This window comes from Mytilus edulis, chromosome 3, assembly GCF_963676685.1.
Source record: "Mytilus edulis chromosome 3, xbMytEdul2.2, whole genome shotgun sequence".
Lineage (NCBI taxonomy): Eukaryota > Metazoa > Mollusca > Bivalvia > Mytilida > Mytilidae > Mytilus > Mytilus edulis.
In genome coordinates this window covers 24,143,405-24,166,375 of record NC_092346.1, presented here as the reverse complement: position 1 = coordinate 24,166,375, position 22,971 = coordinate 24,143,405, and the positions used below count along the sequence as shown (strand labels likewise).

Here is a 22,971-nt window from a genome sequence, read left to right as displayed (position 1 = left end):
CCCAAAATCACTTAAATATAGCAACTTAAAACCAAATATTTAATCATTCCTTAATACAGACTCTAAATCATATGTAACAAAGGTTATGGAGATATAAAAAACTGACTTACAATGCAATTGCTGTATACTTCTAACTCCATGAGTGTCAGATGAAGATTATTCCACTAACAGATTATCTAAGGAAAAGTCAACCTGTATACCTTTTCTATTGATAATATTACCTTAGTTACAATACCAGGGCTCTCCATGTTCTTGTCAACTTTATTGATCATATCATCTACAACCTTCAATATTGATGGTTTCTCTGAATGTTGGGCCTGTGTAATGGCAGGCCACAATCCACTGATTATCTCCCAGCTTCTCTTTGTGGCCATGTTTCTCTTCCCACTTCCAAGTATCACATAAAGAGCACCCTAAATAAGAGAGCACTTTATAAAAATATTCTAAGATTGCTCTGTAAATTTTTTCAAAATATAGATAGGAAATAGTTTCTTTCAAAGAAAAATCCTGTTTACATAGAACAGTACAGAACATTAAATTGGTACAACTAATTGAAATAACAACCTTTAAACTATCTGGGAACAGAACCCAGTTAAAAGGATCTAAAGCAATAATCAATTTACTGGTTAACTCTTTTCTATTCTTATGGAAAGTATCATATGTATCGTTTAAAATATTTCATTGTTCAGTGTTATATATGATATAGCTTTAATATGAGACAAAGAATATTTCATTTACTTGACTTACTTTGAATTGATATTCTGGTGCTTCAGAGTTTTTGATATGGGTTATAACATCTGGAAGAACACATCTATAGGAATATGGTATGTTATTAAAACTACTAAACAATACTGCTTGGGATTTCTTTCTAACCTGAAAAAAGAAGAATTATGTAAGTTTAGGTCTAATAAAACATAGTCTTTATCTATTCACTTCAGAATTATGAAGTGAATTTATTATTGCAACTTTTGAACTATCAAACAAATTATGACTTTAATTAGATGATGATGTAAGTTTTTAACAACCTTGACTGGCTATACAGCCCTTGCACGGTCGGCTATTTTAATAAGTGTGATTTAAGGAACAGCTCCATACAAATAATGCTATTAAATTTCAAATGGGAGTTTTAATTTTTGTGACACCTATATGGAACTATGGAAAATATGTGTGAAGTCCCGAGGGTAATGGATAGCAATGCCCTGGTATATTGGTTTAGTTGTCATTAGCCAATCTATATCCAAGAAATGTACAAAGCCTGTATAAAATTTCTTACTTCTCTATATCTACTGACAGACAGGTTATATAGATCATTCATCATGTCTCTGTGTCTTTCTGTAAAAATCCTTTCACAGCTGTACAACAATCTCATCTGTAAATAGTCAATCATAAAATGCATTCGCAATGATTAAAATATATTGACAGATCTGCTCTGATACTACAATAGGAGATTCCAGTAATTGCCAAAAAAGTGTACAGAAACTTGAAAATTTCAGTTTATATTTCTATTGTAAGTACTGTTATGTAAAAGATGTAACATTCTTTTTTACAAAATAATTATTTAAACATTAAATGTATTCATTGGTCAGCATTTTTATGTATACTTTGCATGGTAGGAACAAAACATGAACTAGCTATTATAAAGTGCCAAAGTAGCTAATAACTGCTGCCTACAAACTGATATGAACCATATATACATCATAATGGTTGACCAAGTTTATAATTAAATCAATATGTACCCAATATAACCATAGAAACAGAAGAATACTAACCTCTTGCTGTAATTGTACTCTGTCTACCAGCAGAGCCCTAATATGTCGCTTTCCTTTTCTCAGCTGGAATAAAAATTCAGATTTATGAAATAATACACATGCTTTTAAATCAGAAAATCTTCCTTTGTAAAAGTTAAAAGAAATTAAAGGTCACTTAAGAACATAACATACCCTATCCCTACACAAACTAATTAATCAATTGACCTAATGAAAAGTATTATTTCATGACTTTATATAAATGTTTGAAAGGTTTCATATCACAATATTGTTGTACCACATTTTCAATGTTTTTACTGAACACTTACACCATCTTGTAAAGCATTTTTTAGACATATTCTTTTGTTCCTCATTTGTTTGATGTTTTTACTGAATACTTACATCATCTTGTAAAGCCATTTTTACAGCGTGAAAACTTTTCCACCGTGAATCAAAATCATTCTTCTGAGCACCATGAAAGAATAACACAGCTTCATAAATCTGCAAGAGAAATGAAATACAATACCATTTCCAAGTCACTTCTGCTTTGATGTAATTTTATGCAGCCATTCTTGTTTGCACATATCAACCTTTCATTTGTACAAAAAGTTCTTTTGCAGATATTTAGATTCCATTTAATTTGAGCCAATAGAAATATCAAGGACTTTGAGTGTTTACTTAAATGTTACTTTTGTTTTATTCCTTTCTGCTTTGCAAGGAAACTTTGATGTTGAATTTTCAGTATGTGTATATAAAAAGTTTGGCAATACTTAGATATATGAGGGATGAACTGTGTGGGAGAAGAAAAAGAAGGTATAGTTATTTTCATAAAGCCATGCAGTAAATAAAATTAAAAGGTTTTTTTTTCTTCAGAATACACATAGATGTAATTTCTTACCAAAATATTTGAAAACTTTCACTTGTAATAACATTTATTAACAATAAAACTTGTAATAACATTTATTAACAATAAAACTTACAGATAATATTTTAAGCATTCCTTTTGTATCATCTTCACAAGTTAATGTCATATGAGCTGAAAATATTGAAAAAGATATTTCTGTTAAAAAACTACTGATAATAATTAATCTGAACACATCCTCTGTTAAATATATCTTCCAGGAGTCAATGTCAACTGTAACATAAATACTGTTGACAAAATAGTCTTCACTGATACAAGCTTTAGAATGGGACATTGTTTTAAAATGAATTCTAGTAAAAATTCTAGTAATAAATTAATAACAAAGAGTCCTCTATTGACAGTAAAGGCCATCTTGCTATTGCTGCTAGGTGTCAACAGTTCATCTAGCAACTAAGAAACTCTAATCAACTATCCAATTAGAGAACAGCAACACTGTTCCTATAGCATATAAGCTATGTCTTTTTATTTCATGGCTTGTTGTCGACTGTGTAAACAAACTTATCATTTCTTTTCCCATTTACAAAGTTACTTTGTTAGATGTTTGTCTACTTACATATTAAGGTTCTCATTGCAGTAACCACAGCTTCTCTTATATTTGTACCATTTAATTTGATCTCTAAAATAGAATATATTTACAAATAAATTTTGGGAAAATAAAAGCATCAGAAAGCTACTAAAATCTTTGTATTTTTGGGGAACCTTGTGCAAACTTAATTGCAATATCTCTACAGCTAACATAGAAGCATGCATCTATATTAATGAGTTCGAGTAAGTGTAATTCATCAGACCTCATTGAAAAGTCAAGCAATACTTCATTTCAAGACAGCCAATACCTTTTGACTAAACTGTAGTGTTTTGGCTGATTTCAATCTAAATAAACTAAAACTTAATGTGATATCTGTAAGTGGATGTACAAAATCTGCCAAGTGATGACAAAGTTTTGAAGTGAGTAAAACCAATAGACTATTTTCATATTACCAACTTTTGACTACAACGTAAACAAGTAACATCAAACATTTAATTGGTGTGATTTGAGGGAAAATTTTACTATTTTCCGATGAGTTTGTCGTGTAAAGAAAATATGAAGCAGTATCTTTTCCCCAAGAATTGTACTGATTAAATGTTTTGTGTTACTTCTTTACGTCGCTCTTAATTGACCAAGTACCTGGATGTTGTAGGTAACCTGTCGAAAAATAATATAAACTGGAGTTTTAGTCGGTAATATGAAAAAAGTTCATTGATTGAGTGCATTCAAGGATATCATAGGGAGACGGATTTATATAAGTTCTTGTTTCCAAATCCCTATTTTTTCCTATTGTACATTTGTATTTTGTGACCTTTGAATTAAAATATTGTTTGGTACACTAAAGATATAATACATAAAATGGACTAAATTATTCCATAAGTACCTTCATTATGAAGGTATAAAATCACTTGTTACTATAGAAGAATACAAACTTATAGATTTTTAAATCTTACCCAGGTCTCCTAATGAACAGGAACATGTAAATCTAAGCAGAGGTACTTGGCTTTCAATTCTAAAAAAATATATATAAATTACTCTATCATGCATGCATTAGAACTGATAGTTTCAATTTCAAGTAAATTATCAGAAACATCAAAATATATCTTACAAAATTTACAAAATTAGTAAAATTATTTAACATTTCAAAATTATTGATAAATGCAGGTCAATATAATCTGGACATTTTAATGCAGACAGGTCACTTCGTATGTCACTATGCTGTCATAAACATGTTCACATTAACATATTTGATAGAAAAAAATGTAAAATGATTACTAAATGAAATGCCTGTCTGTTAAAGCTTTTTACAACTTATTTTGTCATTATTTCAATAATTTGGTGTAACTATTTGTGGTGTTACTAATAGCTATTGATGGCGTTACTTACAGGTCAACCTTTTTATCCTCCCACATACTTATCACAGCACCAGCACCTTGTAAGCATTCTAATACAACATTCAGTCGACATAAAAGTTCCTCTCTAAAATTATAAAATTATACAAAATATTGTTAACTACATGTCTGAAAGCAATTTTGTAGTATAAAATCCAAATCATGACTTCTGTGACTTTTCAACAATCTTGGGAAATGTCATAAAAAGAATTTATTCTTTGGGTGGTTTGGTTGCTATGTTACTATAAATAAGTTATGTTATGTTTTCACTAAGTTCTCTAGACTTGGGGTGGTTAAGAGCTTGACATCAATGTTTGACACTTTCGTTATATAAATAAGAAAGTGTGGTATGAGTGCCAATGAGACAACTCTCTATCCAAGTCACAATGTATAAATAGTTAACAATTTAAGGTCAAAGAACGGACTTCAACACAGAGCCTTGGCTCACATAGATCAGAAAGCTACAGACTGTTTGTTGTTGAAAACCTTATGTTCACAATCTCTAGATGTCTTACTGGGTATTTATGTCATTAGTTTGCTACTTTATTGATGTATACCCAACATCTACTTTTATAAATCTATATATACATATGTAAAACAATTAAGAAGAAAGAAGGACCTTTTTCATACCTTTTCATTGGTTTATCATCAGATATAGACTGTACAGCCTCTAATTCTTTTCCTAATATTCTATGTATAATTTGTGAAGCAAAGTTAACTTCTTCTGTGGAAGGTATATGCCAAACCATTCCTATTTTACTTGAATCACCGGGAACTGCCCAATCCTAAAATGAGATATGATAAGTGCTGTTCTATGAATCTTTGTAATTTTTAAACATTAACCAATGACTTATAACAGTAATATTATATTTTTCTTTTAACTTTAAGATATGGTCAACATGAAAATTCCCCAGTTGTACAATGTAATTACAAGATTTGGTGTTGCTTGCCTTTTTTTTTATATTAAAAATCAGCAAACAACAATTTATTTCAATTATCATTACCTCCATTTGAAAGAAATTGTAGAGTAGTTATAGAATTTATTTGATGAATACTGGTACTTTTGGAATCTGAAATAAGTAAAATGTTGTAATCATTGCTGTCAGGAAGGTTTTTGCACTTTGGAAGCTTGTGCTTATTAAAATATTTTATCAATGGATCCCAGATTAGAAGAATATAGCAGTATTTTTCGTATATTTATTTTTTCTTTTTCCCTGCAACATATACTTCCTTTATCAAACTTCACAAGCTAACAATCATTCTGTTCTAGAATGCAACAACCACATAATTAACATACAGACAAGGTCACATGGTTATAAAAATAATATATATTTCTATAGTTGGAGAAAGATATGTAATACAATTATTTATTTTTTACTTACATTTATAGGAAGATATTCAGTAACAGGTCTATCAAAAGATTCAGCTATACTTTTATAATCCAATGGATAATGTAAAGTCAGAGCACGCAAAGTATATCTTATTAACTGTCCTGTCAGTTCATAGCCTTCTACACATTTTAAATGTATTGTTAACTCAATTATTTCCAATAAATTGTCTTTGTATTTTACCAACTCTGCACCATTGCATCTTACAAGCTGTAAAAATATGAATACATTAATGATTAAAAAATCTATAACTTAAATTTAAGAAGTACTAGTAATGTTTAAGTTGATACTGTCAATTAAGAATTTGAAAATTGCAAATGCAGTTTTTCTGGCTACATAGATTTAATATTTCTTGATATATTTGTTTGGACAAACAATTGATTGAAATGGTCTTTTAAGAACTCTTATTTAAACACAAATCATAATGTCAGTCATGCTTGACCTACTTGTAGATCTTGTCCTTATGATATGTTTTGCTTTAAAAAAAAATCTCTCTATCTACCAAAACAAAGAATAAACATTGGATAAATTAATAATCTCCAATGAACTTGACTGATATTTGGTATCAATTTATATATTTAATAAACCAAGAATGTGTCCATAGTACATGGATGCCCAACTTGCACTATCACTGACTATGTTCAGTAGTCCATGAAATTGGGTTCAAAACTAATTTTGCATTAAATTAGGAAGATCATATTATAGGAAACATGTGTACTAAGTATCAAGTTGATTGGACTTCAACTTCTTCAAAAACTTCTTTGATCAAAAACTTTAACCTGAAGCAGAACAGATGGAAGAACAAATGGACGCACAGACCAAAAAACATAATACACATAAATGGGGCATAAAAAACCTGGGTCCAATTTTACATGACTGTGACAATAATTGAGTTTAAAACACCAATCAAAGTGTCTATCAGTACCTGGGAGAGCATCAGTAGATTCCAGAGAAAGCTGTTGTCTAATCTTTCTTCTTCAGCAAAATCTTCATCTAAAATAAGGAGAAAATATATATATACATGAATATCAAATAGTAATGGGTAAAATTTTTATTATTGTCAAATAAAACATAAGGTGACTGGGGCATCTTAATCAAAATTGATAGAATTTTTTGAATTATTTGTCAAAATAAAGTTTTTATCATGCATTTTTCAAAAATATAATAAAAAGTATGGGTCACCAGCTTTTTTTCACGCTACAGGTTGTGCTAAATTGTCAGATTTTGTATAGATTATGCATGGAAATCAAATTTTGTGTGATACAAAGAAAACAACATAATAGAATTTTAAGATATAATGTGAGAAGATAGCTCTAATAACATGCTTTCAGATAAGAAAAAGAAAAAAATGGGGTCACTGAACATGTTTTCTTGCTACAGATTAAAATAAGTAAATTTAAAATGTGTAAATTAACAACACTTTCTATTAATATCAAAATTACTTTATCTGAGTTATCTCACCTTATTTGACAAATTTGAAAATAATTAATCAAACTCAAGGTGTTTTTGAGAAATTACAGCCGTAGTTATGATAAAACATATAATTTTCTGTATTTACAACAAAAGTCTTACACATAAATAACATACTACTCTCAAAATTGCACATGTCATCAAAGATCTAGACCAACATCTTCTGCTATTTCAAAATCCAAGATGGAGGCAGACACCTGAACCACCTTAAGGGGTTATCATTGATCAACATGTATCAACTGAATTATATCACTTTTATGTACATCTGTACCTACATATAGAAGTTATGTATTCTACATTTTGTATAAGAAAAGGTATTTGTAATTGTACTCACGTGATGCAATATGTTCCTTTATATTTCTGAATAGATGAGGTAAAAAAAGCTTCAAAGTAGCTTCAGGATTCACCTGAAAGAATGTAAATTTTAATTCAAATTGCCTGATATTATAGAGTTTACTGATTATAACCAGATGCTCCGCAGGGCGCAGCTTTATACGACCGCAGAGGTTGAACCCTGAACGGTTGGGGCAAGTATGGACACAACATTCAAGCTGGATTCAGCTCTAAATTTGGATTGTGATTAAATAGTTGACACAGCATAGGTTTCTGACACAGAATGAATGTGGTCTAATGAACTTAAAACATTTTTTTTGCCTTTGAGCAATTCACTATGCTGTTGAATATTAATCCTCTCAAAAAAATGTTGAAGAAATTTTCTTTTTATTTATGAAATCTGAAATGAAAAAAATTGACCCCCCAATTTTTTTTTCACATCCCCCTTTCCCTTATTTCAAAACTGATCTCAATTCAAATTTCTAATGAAGTTTGCAACAATAACTACTCATTTAAATACATCATAAAATATTAAAATGTAAAAAAAGTGCTTGTTATCACTGAATGGTAAAGATTGTTTTAATCTATCAGTTGGTAGTAAAAGTGAATATACATTGTATATTGTATAAAACAATGATTTAAGTTGATTCAACTACTATTCTGGACAAAGAAAGATAACTCCAATTGAAATCCAATTGGAATTTCTTGATATTGCACAATATTGTGCAATTAGATATTTCTTGCTATTGTGCAATACTGTGCAATTGAAAATATTTGCTATTGCACAATACTGTGCAATTGAAGATTTCTTGCTATTGCACAATACTGTGCAATTGAAGATTTCTTGCTATTGCTGAATACTGTGCAATTGAAAATTTCTTGCTATTGCACAATACTTAATATAATAATTTTGGATCCTGATTTGGACCAACTTGAAAACTGGGCCCATAATCAAAAATCTAAGTACATGTTTAGATTCAGCATATCAAAGAGGCCCAAGAATTCAATTTTTGTTAAAATCAAACTTAGTTTAATTTTGGACCCTTTGGACTTTAATGTAGACCAATTTTAAAACGGGACCAAAAATTAAGAATCTACATACACAGTTAGATTTGGCATATCAAAGAACCTCAATTATTCAATTTTTGATGAAATCAAACAAAGTTTAATTTTGGACCCCGATTTGGACCAACTTGAAAACTGGGCCAATAATAAAAAATCTAAGTACATTTTTAGATTCAGCATATCAAAGAACACCAAGGATTCAATTTTTGTTAAAATCAAACTAAGTTTAATTTTGGACCCTTTGGACCTTAATGTAGACCAATTTGAAAATGGGACCAAAAATTAAGAATCTGCATACACAGTTAGATTCGGCATATCAAAGAACCCCAATTATTCAATTTTTGATGAAATCAAACAAAGTTTAATTTTGGACCCTTTGGGCCCTTTATTCCTAAACTGTTGGGACCAAAACTCCCAAAATCAATACCAACCTTCCTTTTATGGTCATAAACCTTGTGTTTAAATTTCATAGATTTCTATTTACTTATACTAAAGTTATGGTGCGAAAACCAAGAAAAATGCTTATTTGGGTCCCTTTTTGGCCCCTAATTCCTAAACTGTTGGGACCTTAACTCCCAAAATCAATACCAACCTTTCTTTTGTGGTCATAAACATTGTGTTAAAATTTCATTGATTTCTATTTACTTAAACTAAAGTTATTGTGCGAAAACAAAGAATAATGCTTATTTGGGCCCTTTTTTGGCCCCTAATTCCTAAACTGTTGAAACCAAAACTACCAAAATCAATACCAACCTTTCTTTTGTGGTCATAAACATTGTGTTATAATTTCATTGATTTCTATTTACTTAAACTAAAGTTATTGTGCGAAAACCAAGAATAATGCTTATTTGGGCCCTTTTTTGGCCCCTAATTCCTAAACTGTTGGGACCAAAACTCCCAAAATCAATACCAACCTTCCTTTTGTGGTCATAAACCTTGTGTCAAAATTTCATAGATTTCTATTTACTTAAACTAAAGTTATGGTGCGAAAACCAAGAAAAATGCTTATTTGGGTCCCTTTTTGGCCCCTAATTCCTAAACTGTTGGGACCTAAACTCCCAAAATCAATACCAACCTTTCTTTTGTGGTCATAAACATTGTGTTAAAATTTCATTGATTTCTATTTACTTAAACTAAAGTTATTGTGCGAAAACAAAGAATAATGCTTATTTGGGCCCTTTTTTGGCCCCTAATTCCTAAACTGTTGGAACCAAAACTCCCAAAATCAATACCAACCTTTCTTTTGTGGTCATAAACATTGTGTTAAAATTTCATTGATTTCTATTTACTTAAACTAAAGTTATTGTGCGAAAACAAAGAAAAATGCTTATTTGGGTCCCTTTTTGGCCCCTAATTCCTAAACTGTTGGGACCTAAACTCCCAAAATCAATACCAACCTTTCTTTTGTGGTCATAAACATTGTGTTAAAATTTCATTGATTTCTCTTTACTTGAACTAAAGTTATTGTGCGAAAACAAAGAATAATGCTTATTTGGGCCCTTTTTTGGCCCCTAATTCCTAAACTGTTGGAACCAAAACTCCCAAAATCAATACCAACCTTTCTTTTGTGGTCATAAACATTGTGTTAAAATTTCATTGATTTCTATTTACTTAAACTAAAGTTATAGTGCGAAAACCAAGAAAATGCTTATTTGGGCCCTTTTTGGCCCCTAATTCCTAAAATGTTGGGACCAAAACTCCCAAAATCAATCCCAACCTTCCTTTTGTGGTCATAAACCTTGTGTTAAAATTTCATTGATTTCTATTCACTTTTACTAAAGTTAGACAGTGTTCCAGCTAGGTTTTCAAAAGGGCAGGGTGCCAATCCTGAAAAAGGGCATTTAACGCGCGATATGATAATATGAAAAGGGCATATTTTAATAAAAGATGTTAATCAAACATTTGTGTTTATTCGTTGAATCACATGTTATACAAGAACAACATCTTTAGCCCATATAGAACTCTATCTTTCTACTTTTAAGGCTGAAAAACTTGTCAAGCAGCTTGTCACACAAGTTTTTTTATCATTGCTTGGCACAGTTGAACTTTATATGCAGTATGTTTTGAAAGGAGATCCGTTTCATACTGTTTCTATGGTCTACCACATTTTACCAGTTTCACCTTTCTACCCCTGCTGTGCTTGATGGCAATACAGCACAAAACAGCTGTGCTCAGTAAATTCACAATTTTAGGATATAAAGCAACAGTGAAAAATAGTATCAAAAATAAAGAATACAGAAAAAGATGACCAAGGCACCCTACCAACACTGCTACTAAGACCGTCTTTAACTTTTCCCATAACTCAAAATAAATACCTAAACATATATATTCTTAAGCAAGAAGTATGGAGACACATTTTAGAATATGTAAATGGGTTACTCAATGCTAGGAAAAAAATCAGATTGAGTTATCTTTCTTTATTCGGGTGTGCTCCTTCTTTGGAGGATTATAAACAGTACGTAAATATGATGTAAATATGATCACAATATGGCCGCCGATTTTGTTATTTTCGTATCAAAAATGAAGGCAGTCAATGACAAATACGTCTGAATTTTCTGTTTATTTTACAGAAAACAAATAAAACAATGTCTTCAACGAGTTTATAATTGTTTTCCAACTTTCTGTCATTACGTTTCTTCCATGAAACTACGGTAAACATCGCAAATTGTGCCCAAGTTGTTGTATGCACATTTCTTCAAAGATAATATATTGCCGACTGACCGATTCTATTTGAACGAATTAATGTTGATGATCATTAATGATCCATCCGATAAACGGATTACCTATAACAACAGATAATGACACCAGTTGTAACCATTGATTAGCTTGGGGTGGTAAACAAAGTCATAATCTTTTCCCCAGGTAAAATTTAGTAATTAGCGTATCATATCAATACGCAAATTAATATGCAATCGATCTTCAAAAAAGGCAGGGCGCCCTGGAAACTGTAAAAAGGGCACAGGGCGCCACTCGGAAAAGGGCGGGCGCCGCGCCCTCTGAAAACGGCCTAGCTGGAACACTGTTAGAGTGCGAAAACTAAAAGTATTCGGACGACGACGACGACGACGACGCCAACGTGATAGCAATATACGACGAAAAAATTTTCAAATTTTGCGGTCGTATAAAAATGAACCACTTTTCACAGATTATATACATATTCATGCACCATTGTCCTTTTTAAACACAATAATTAAAATTGTCATTTTCCATGCTGTTACATACTATACTCTTATAATTAAATACATGTACTCCAAATGTCTTCACGCTATCCAATTTGAGAAAAATTATACCGCTAAGTAATTATTTCTGATTGATATTTGCACCACATCTACATATTGAAACATTACAATCTTCTTCAAAAGCAAAATTACACTGGACTTATGACCACTGACTTCTTTATGTACATTTCTAAAGCACTGCAGACCTCAATTCTTTTAAAAGCCTTGTGCACACCATTAAAAAGAATTCAGTCAGGACTATAGAATTTGTGTTTTTTTCCTTGCGACCCAACTTACTTTGGCAGCAGCTCTGCACAAGTTGGCAGCAAATCTTCCTCCAACCTTGGTTTCATAAATGCTGTTGGCCACAAAGTGATGGAGATGTCTAAGGGCACTCTGAAATATATATAAATATATCTTAACATAAACTAAAGCCCTCTAAAATCTAATAAATTATTTCTCATGATGCACAAAGTTGATCATTGTCCAAATAGCTTTATAATTTAAAGTAATTACTCTTCTTATGTCCCATTTATTTTTAACACAATCATACACTCATAAAGTTATTTCACATTAACATTTCATTAATTTTTTAGGCATACAAATTACAATCGCCTTAACTAATTTGACTTTCTTTGTGTCCACTTTTTCTGATTCCTTCTACTTCACCCTTACATAACATAAATATCATAAAAGGATAGATAACAACTTGCATTACATATTCTAAATTAAGTAGCATGAGCCATGCCATTAATACCTTAAATATGGCTGAAGAACACTGTTGTAGAACTGAGGTAAATGTAGAGGACAATCCTACTTCTAACATCCTTTGTTCAGGGTTCAGTTTACTGATATCGCCATGGATATGCTCTTGAGCACTGTTTTCTATCAAACCAAGCACCCTGCAATGTTCAAATCAACCAAAAAATGTACAAAGACTAAATATCAAACATACATCTAAAACAGCTAGATTACATACCGTCTACAATATAACATGTTTGGGAGTCTCTGCAGAATTTGTTTAAAGTTCAAATGATTTTGGAGTTTGTTATAAACATGTATATGTGCAATTGTCTATTTCTGAAAAAAAAAACCAATTTAACCTTTTTAAATTCTTGTCACTATTATCTTTTTTGCCTTAATTTGGTTGCTGTCATTTTAGATGCTCAGATGCTTTATATTGTTCAATTGATCCTATTCTTTAAACAAAAGTTTTTTATTCAGCACGATGTAAACGAATCAGGCCTAGTATATTACAAATTTGAACCAGATGCTCCTCAGGGCGTAGCTTTATACGACCGCAGAGGTTGAACCCTGAACGGTTGGGGCAAGTATGGACACAACATTCAAGCTGGATTCAGCTCTAAATTTGGATTGTGATTAAATAGTTGACACAGCATAGGTTTCTGACACAGAATGAATGTGTTCTAATGAACTTAAAATTTTTGTTTTCTCTTAGAGCAATTCACTATGCTGTTGAATATTAATCCTCTCAAAAAAATGTTTGAAGAAATTTTCTTTTTTATTTATGAAATTTCAAATGAGAAAAATTGAACCCAATTTTTTTAATCACATCCCCCTTTCCCTTATTCCAAAACTAATCTCACTTAAAATTTCTAATGGAGTTTGCAACAATAACTACTCATTTAAATACATCATAAAATATTAAGATGTAAAAAAACTGCTTGTTATCACTGAATGGTAAAGATTATTTTAATTTATCAGTTGGTAGTAAAAAGTGAATATACATTGTATATTGTATATAACAAAGATTTAAGTTGATTCTGGACAAAGAAAGATAACTCCAATTAAAAAAAAATCTTGCTATTGCACAATATTTTGCAATTAGATATTTCTTGCTTACTATTCTGGACAAAGAAAGATAACTCTAATTAAAAAAAAATTTGCTATTTCACAATATTGTGCAATTAGATATTTCTTGACATTGAGCAATACTGTGCAATTGAAAAGACTTGCTATTGCACAATACTTAATATAATAATTTTAGATCCTGATTTGGACCAACTTGAAAACTGGGCCCATAATAAAAAATCTAAGTACATTTTTGGATTCAGCATATCAAAGAACCCCAAGATTTCAATTTTTGTTAAAATCAGACTAAGTTTAATTTTGGACCCTTTGGACTTTAGTGTAGACCAATTTGAAAACAGGACCAAAAATGAAGAATCTACATACACAGTTAGATTTGGTATATCAAAGAACCCCATTTATTCAATTTTTGATGAAATCAAACAAAGTTTAATTTTGGACCCCGATTTGGACCAACTTGAAAACTGGGCCAATAATCAAGAATCTAAGTACATTTTTAGATTCAGCATATCAAAGAACCTAACTGATTCATTTTTTGTCAAAATCAAACTAAGTTTAATTTTGGACCCTTTGGACCTTAATGTAGACCAATTTGAAAACGGGACCAAAAGTTAAGAATCTACATACACAGTTAGATTCGGCATATCAAAGAACCCCAATTATTCAATTTTGATGAAATCAAACAAAGTTTAATTTTGGACCCTTTGGGCCCCTTATTCTGTTGGGACCAAAACTCCCAAAATCAATACCAACCTTCCTTTTATGGTCATAAACCTTGTGTTTAAATATCATAGATTTCTATTTACTTATACTAACGTTATGGTGCGAAAACCAAGAAAAATGCTTATTTGGGTCCCTTTTTGGCTGGGATAACGATGGAAATAAAGTAAATACAAACAGTAAGTTCGTGCGCATGTGTCAAACATATTTTGTGCTCATTGGAACACAGCTTTGTTTACAAAGCGTAATAAGGACGTCATATTAGAATTGTTTTCAGTTTTTAAATCCAATATCTATTAACATAGATTAAATGTCCTAAAATATTTTATATAAATTATTATCTACCATCCATAGTCTGTGTGTTTTTTTGTTTTGAAAACAAATTTATATAAACATTATCACACAGGTAAACTAATTTGGCTATAAATAGATCAAAGCATGTTCTGTAGAATCTCCAAACTAAAAACGTATTTGTTATAATTATATCTTTCTTTAAATAATCAAGTTTAAATTTTTGAAAAAAATCATTATAGATAAAATATAATTGCATAAAGTTAACGTTTTCTGAAGACTGTTTATTTTTAGGTCATGGTAAGTGGTTCTAGAGGCTTCCTCACAAATTTGTATAAAAATCCAATATGGCGTCCATAACTTGTTTTTACTTTTGCACATGTGAAAAAAATATCTCTGACAAAAGCCAGATTTCTCTTGTCAAAAGGGGATTTATCTTTATATTGCAATAAATTATTCAGAAGGAGTTACATTCAGTTAAGATTATATTTCTGATTCTGTGAGCAATTATAGTTTTATCAAATTCTCCCAAACAGCAACGTACTGATCTTGTCAACTAAGATTTGTAAATTTGAACTATCTGAATGAAAGAGCATCTATTTCACGTGACAAAGGAAGATTATAATTAAAGACAACAATTTATTAAGAAATAATTTCTTTTTATTCAGTAAAAAAAAAATCTTCTAGCAAGATTGTAAATTCGCAACTTCCGGATCATTTCCTGTCAGAATAACATTGAAAATGTTGATTGCACATGGTTTCGAACAAATCTACCTGAATATTCTTATCAGATATTCGATTACACGATGAAATTAACATTGAGCATATAGGTTAGAGTTTGGTAGTACAGACTACTACAGCATAAAAAAAATGTGCCACTTCACATGTTTTACTTCTTTACGTTTGTTAAATCATAAGATAAAAACAGAGAACATCGAATATCGATTAACTGTGTCTCTTATACGCTTTCTTTTAATCGTATTCACGGTTACTTTCAAATGCAAAGACGACAAACATTAAGTTTTACACGATGACACGAAAAAATCTGAAAAAAAAAATTCTTCTTAAAAACGTCAAAAAAAGAGTCGGCGGGTTTATTTTGGGTCGGTCGCGTTTGGGCAAACATACAATCTTTTTATTTTGGCCTAATGCTTATTTGGGCCCTTTTTTGGCCCCTAATTCCGAAACTGTTGAAACCAAAACTCCCAAAATCAATCCCAACCGTTCTTTTTTGGTCATAAACCTTGTGTCACAATTTCATAGATTTCTATTAACTTAAACTAAAGTTATAATGTGAAAACCAAGAAAATGCTTATTTGGGCCCTTTTTGGCCCCTAATTCCTAAAATGTTGGGACCAAAACTCCCAAAATCAATACCAACCTTCCTTTTGTGGTCATAAACCTTGTGTTAAAATTTCATAGATTTCCATTCCCTTTTACTAAAGTTAGAGTGCGAAAACTAAAAGTATTCGGACGACGACGACGCAGACGACGACGCCAACGTGATAGCAATATACGACGAAAAAATTTTCAAATTTTGCGGTCGTATAAAAAGGATCTGCTTATCCTTTCAGAGCACCGTATATCACATTAGATTTTGGTGGGTTTCATGCTGTTAATAATTTAGTTTGTATGTAGTGTTTTGTAGACTGTTGATTGTCTTTTTGTCATTTTTTGTGTTTCTCTATTCCAATTCTCATTTTGGTATTCTATGAGGCCGGAAGATAAATTTTGTAACCATTCATTCAAATGCCATGTCTATGAATCTTATGTCTAATGCACTTTATGTAACCTTTTTCAGAAAATTTAATCAACTCTGTAAATATTTGGACAAAACAAATTTACCTATCCATGAACTGAAGAACAAAGTCTTCAAATTGAGCAGTAGCTGAACACAATTCTCTCTCATTCTGAAAGAGAACAAAATTGATTCTGTGAATGCATTTTTACACTTGAAACACCAATAAAAACAAAATAATAGTCTGAATAACATAATAATAATTTGCAATCATGGTAATCAATTCATACTTATATTTGTTAAATGATTAAAAAGATTTCAATTGGTAAATTTCATTTTTATGAATAATAACCAAGTTATCTTAAATTTGATTTAGTCAGAGTAATAAACAGCTGCCCCATGAGCGCATGATACGCTCGTTGTGTTGTGTGCAATAATCATAAATAGTTTCTGAAATACAGAGTGACATGTGAAAACCCACCTTTTTAACAAAAAACTCAATAATAACTCTAAAATAAAATTTTGAATCATCACCAAAAAGTATACAGATCTTAAGATAAATATATTAAACTAAGAAGTGTGTAAAGTCTTAAGCAATGATCATAAATCGTTTTTGAGATACAGCGTGACATGTGAAAGTCAGCCCTTTTTTTTTTTACAAAAAAAAACTCAATATTTCTCAACTAAAATTTTGAATCAAAACCAAAAAGTATACAGATCTTTAGATTAATATAACTATTAAGTGTGTAAATTTTTAAGCAATAATTAAAATCATTTTTAGATATGGCGAGACATGTAAAAACCCGATCCCCGTTTTTTACAAAATTCTCAAAACTCAAAAACATAATTTGTGAATCATCACCAAATATATACAGATCTTAAGACAAATATAACTAAGAAGTGTGTAAAGTTTTAAAAAATTATCATAAATCGTTTTTGAGATATGGTGCGACATGTGAAAAAAAAAACCACTGTTCAAATTACAAAGTCCCGTAACTCAAAAAGTTCTTATCTTATTTTCACCAAAAAGTATACAGATCTTTTGACCATCATAAGGAATAACTGTAATAAGTTTCATGAAATTTGGATGAGTCGTTCTCAAGTTACGGTGTGACATGTTTATGCTGGAAAGACAGACGGACAGATGGTGGTCATTTGTATACCATAATACGTCCCGTCAAAATTTTGACGACGGGCGTATTAAAGCCAAGTATCAGAAAATATCAAACAAAGGAGTATGTTCGATAAGGTCCTAAAATGGCCCACTTTTTTAGCGTAAATTTCAAATTCGGATTTATTGACCAATATTGCGATAAATTATAGCTAATACATTGACTAGATAGGATATAAGCCATTTTGTTTAAAATTTTACGTTTCTGCGTTTCATTATGACGTCACAAGTTGTACTTATATTGATTTTTCACGAAAAAATCAATGAAAATGGGTAAATTTCCAAAGATTATTTGACAGGAAACATAGAGCGCATACGTCGACAACAAAGATCTTTTAAAAGAATGTTTGTGAAGACATTTAACATGTCTTATTTGAATATTAAGCTTGTCGACGCCTGCGCTCTATGTTTCCTGGTCCTTTATTTGGTTGAAATCCCGCTGATTTTGTCAAATTTCACCAAAATCCCTTATCTTGAACGTTTAGGAATGTAAAAATTGTTGTGTTAGAATTAAACTTTGACAAAAACAGCTCTGTTTAACTTTTTCACATGTCTTTAAGGCAACATAAAACAATTATTGTCTTGTAACCATGAACTTTATAATTGGGGCCAAATATGGCACTTACCGAACTTACTCCTTTATGTAATTTACATCTAATTCTTCTAATTTAACATAATTTTGGCACATTGAAAACTTGATTTACCAGATATTCATATGTCATATTCAACATGATGGTGCATGTAGTCATGCGAATCATACCTCTTATGTAAATCAAAGTATAAAAAAACAGATATCTCACAGATGCATAAAGTGCTCTCACTTTACGATTCATTACTTTCAAGCTACTGACCAAAAGAATACATCCACTTAGAAACGATTAGAATACAGATCATGACACAATGTAACTTGACTGTCAGAGCTGGTGTAAATATGTTTACCATCATATTTGTGTTTTAAGTATGTTTACCTCAGTGAGATCATTCCTCAAATGTAAAGCTTCAGAACAGTCTACAATAGGTACTAATGTTACAAATGTTGATATCATCTGGAATGTTACCTGTCAAATAGAAAAGTTATAATTAAAAAGAGAATTATCATGTATGCTGTTAAAAGGAATCAGCATATATGAATAAAAAAGGAGATGTAGAGATTACATCAATGAGACGGACAAAAAAAAGGCTACAAGACATCTACAGCTACACATGTTGTCCTCAACAGTAAATAAGTGTATACACAATTAAATAATGTGCCAAAAAATATTTATTTTCAATACCTAAATTACACACAGAATTCATTTTATCAATTGTGTTTTTTGTAAATGATTATCAGATGTCTGGTTGTTTCAGTTGGATTAACCACTTATGAAGACTTGGGGTGGTTTGATGATTTCAAATTAATGCATAATCTGTTAATATTCTGTTTTAATCATATATGTTTTATGAAATGTAACACTGTTTTCCAGAAATCTGATTATTAATATTGTGTAGTATGGAAGGCAGTGTCTAGTGCAGATGTAATAGTCTTTAACTGATTAGAAAACAGCACTTTATTCAGTGCAATAACTTAAAAAGGATAAACATAAAATTTACAAATTTAATTATGTTGTGTCTACTGAAAAACAGGAGCCAATTTTCCATTTAACTGTTCAAGACATATGGTCCTGTATTGATTGATAATTAATACTTTGTTTTTTATTTTTAATTACCAAACACTTTTTGAAGTCATTTGGATCTATTCCTGGTAAAGCTAGATTCAGCAGTGGTAATACATGTGATTTCCCTTCAGGATAGAACTTTGGACTCTGTAACATTGGACGTGCTACTGCCACAATACAAATCATGCATGCAATCAATCTGTGTGGCTCTGTCAAATTTTCCATTGCTGGATACATTCTACAAAATATCATTTTAATATTTATATTACCTTAAACTTTATATATAGATGATGACAGAGAGAACAGAATGTATTAAAGAAGGTTGCTTTTTTTGTTTTCTTAATGTTGGCTATAGATGACTTTCTAATGTTTTTTCTTTGCACAAGTATCCAAGGATCTAGTATTTCAATTTTAACAAAACAAATGGACAATCTTCGTAACTGTCTACCACAACAGTTCACTACGAAAAAAATTGAAAGATTTTGGGGAATTTCAATTCAACTGAATCTTCGTTGTACCATTGCAATTAAACATGTTAAAGAGGCTAAGATAACAAAATGATAAATCTTCACATCAAAATCTATGTTACTAAGATAAACGCAATCACCTTTCAAGTAGATCAGGAACAACAATTTCTGGCCTAAGATTAGACAAGTGTCTAAGAGCTATTGCTGAGTCTTGACTGCCATATTTACTGAACATAGATACACAGATTACAGGTCTCATACTCTCAACAAACTTGGTAATGTCATCTTCTGTGAGCTTCTCATTCTCTGGTATTGGTGTATGCCAGGAGGATTTCTTATATCTCTCTCTACATACAAAACAAAAAAGAACTGAATTTCATCATTTGACAAATGTAATTAAGATAAACTAAATAACTACAAACTTCATTCACTTTATATCGATTTTTGGTTTTATGGTTCACACTTCCATATTTGGGATATTCCAGAATTTCAATTAGATCAGACCCAACAAAAAAAGAAAGCTTCAAATATTTTGAATCTCACATATACTTAAATACATATTGTAACTGCTATCATTAACATCAACTTTGTGCTATCATTTCCTAAATAAAGTGTAATCTTAGAATGCATTAACAATATGAAGGAAGTTTATCAAGAGTTGTTACAATAAAAGTATAGTCTACTAAGATATTTGAATCATTTCAACAAATCATTAGAGGCATTAGTGGCTGAGTGGTCTTAGTAGTCAAACTGCTGTATCACTAGCATGCCAACAAGGTTGTGAGTTCAAATACCCCATGTGGTAGGGGCGCTGAACTCCAATCATAATTGACTAGGAATTTTCCGCAGAAGGTCTTGGTTCTCTCCAGGCACTCCTACCTCATCCATAAATATAAACAGAGCCCTTAAATAGCACAATAGTGCCAAAAGTGATGTTAAACACCAATCAATCAATCAATTATCAACCCAATGAAGGACAATGACTCTTACTAATATTTAAAGATATAATAAAACTGTTTAAACCATTGCTGTCAGAAAATTGCTTTGCTATGTCTATATGTTTATAGCTATATTTTACCTGTGTAATCTCTTGACAAGTAATTTTGGAAACCACATCAGTAACCCACTTAACTTGATCTGCAAAATCATAAACATTTACAGCAAATAAATATATCAGTATTCTCTTTGTTTAAAAAAAAATATATGTTCTATTTCCACCGTGATATGTTGTTGAATATTTCTGTACTATAATGCAAAACTTTTTTTTTAAATTATAAATTTTGTTTTACTTTTTTTCAACTTGATGGTGCACATGTTGTAGTGTAGTAAGTAAATGCATTATTTACAGTAATGCTCTTTCAAATCTTACAGGAAACTCTTCTGAAGACACTTATTGGGCATACTTACAATTTATTATTAAATGGTCTATTAAATATCAAAAAAAGTATTTTTTTAGTCAAAAAAATTTACTGTTGAACTTACATTCCATTTTCCAAGGTTTGAAGGATGGTAAAATGTCTGTAAAGTCTTGAACAACTTGTTGATATGTTCCTGTACATCTTGATTTCTTCCCTACAACAAAAACAAGTAATGTTCTTCATTACTTAATAAATAAATATTTTTTCTTATCTTTGACTATGGTCTTTAACCCAGTTTGAATCTTCACTACTTTAAATATTTTATTCAGGGATCTCCATTGCCTGTTTAACGATGGCGCCCCGCCATCGTTCAAATAGCTTGTGCCATCGTCAAATGACCCGCCCCATCGTTAAATTGTCTTCGCCATCATTCAAAACTGTTATTGTTTTTTATAGCCCAACGCCATTTTTTTTAGCAATTATAATCAAATGCATGTAATTACATAACCTTTTAGGCTTTTTTATATTATAATCTAATACAGTTCTAACGCCTGAGGGATATCTAGATTAAGATGGCTAATCACTTGTACCTGAGCTTGTACAGGTAGATCAACAAATCAGACAGGAGAATTCTATCTGAAGATAGATGATTCATTTATCGAATTATTCAACTAAGTTTAAGAAAATAATTATGATAATTTAGATTAAATAAATAATTAATAATCCAGTTATAAAGATAACAGTTTAACAAGTCGAACACGTGCTTTCATTTTGACTTACACAACCAGCATCCCCCTTTTTTAAGTACAAAATAAGACATAAAATATTAATATTATTGCATCGCAAGTAACTCGAGTACTGCTGTTATGATAATACAGAATTACTTTAAAAGCTAAAAACTAATAACTAAAATATTTACTGTGAAGGAATACTGTATCGTAATTCCGAATTCATTTCGTAGTTTACAATCAAATTGATACATCTGTGTTTCCGGTTTATTCAGACTCAAGAAAGATGCTTGTTATGTAACAATGTTGTATTACTGAAAAATTATTACACCAGGGTTTTCGATGTCACAAACTAGTAAAAACATTTACTAAATTTTATCATCGGTATAAAGACATCATTCGTAAATATAGCTCAACATGCAGACTTCTAATACGTTCAGGTATTTCACATCCAATTTTTTATGGAAATATTCTTTATAAAGCACAAAGGTGTCAGTATTCACCTCAGAAACTTACAAAACCTTTGAAAAGACTTATTAAGAAGGAATATAATTACAATACTGTTGTCAAGTCATTAAAGATTGCATATTTTGGCGTTAATATTGAGTCACTGATAAGGTCTTTGCATCGGAACTAAACACATTTATTCTAAAAACAGTTGTTGTCATGACACGGGTTATGTTCTTCTCATATATGTTATGATGGTATGATACTAAACCCCTAACGGGAAGGATTGTGCCTGATGTTCATATGATGAAATCATAATCTTTCAGTCAGTTTAATTGAAGTCTGGAGCTGGCATGTCAGTTAACTGCTAGTAGTCTGTTGTTATTTATGTATTATTGTCATTTTGTTTATTTTCTTTGGTTACATCTTCTGACATCAGACTCGGACTTCTCTTGAACTGAATTTTAATGTACGTATTGTTATGCGTTTACTTTTCTACATTGGTTAG

The 22,971-nt window shown here is 30.8% G+C and overlaps 1 protein-coding gene across 1 annotated transcript in view; it reads right to left on the bottom strand.

Annotated features, from left to right (window-relative positions):
* Positions 1–22,971, bottom strand: part of LOC139514236 (proteasome activator complex subunit 4-like) — a 66,349-nt gene that overhangs the window by 27,061 nt on the left and 16,317 nt on the right. The window contains exons 9-29 of the mRNA XM_071303108.1: positions 21,413–21,502; positions 21,009–21,067; positions 20,071–20,277; positions 19,515–19,701; positions 18,777–18,866; positions 16,745–16,809; positions 12,816–12,960; positions 12,356–12,454; positions 7,777–7,849; positions 6,898–6,965; positions 5,967–6,182; positions 5,215–5,369; positions 4,580–4,672; positions 4,147–4,205; positions 3,221–3,283; positions 2,726–2,781; positions 2,148–2,246; positions 1,770–1,832; positions 1,274–1,369; positions 748–873; positions 222–413 (exon numbers count right to left, since the gene is read on the bottom strand). Of these exons, the coding sequence (XP_071159209.1) occupies positions 222–413; positions 748–873; positions 1,274–1,369; positions 1,770–1,832; positions 2,148–2,246; positions 2,726–2,781; positions 3,221–3,283; positions 4,147–4,205; positions 4,580–4,672; positions 5,215–5,369; positions 5,967–6,182; positions 6,898–6,965; positions 7,777–7,849; positions 12,356–12,454; positions 12,816–12,960; positions 16,745–16,809; positions 18,777–18,866; positions 19,515–19,701; positions 20,071–20,277; positions 21,009–21,067; positions 21,413–21,502 (2,301 nt within the window). The remainder of the gene's footprint in view (positions 1–221; positions 414–747; positions 874–1,273; positions 1,370–1,769; positions 1,833–2,147; positions 2,247–2,725; positions 2,782–3,220; positions 3,284–4,146; positions 4,206–4,579; positions 4,673–5,214; positions 5,370–5,966; positions 6,183–6,897; positions 6,966–7,776; positions 7,850–12,355; positions 12,455–12,815; positions 12,961–16,744; positions 16,810–18,776; positions 18,867–19,514; positions 19,702–20,070; positions 20,278–21,008; positions 21,068–21,412; positions 21,503–22,971) is intronic.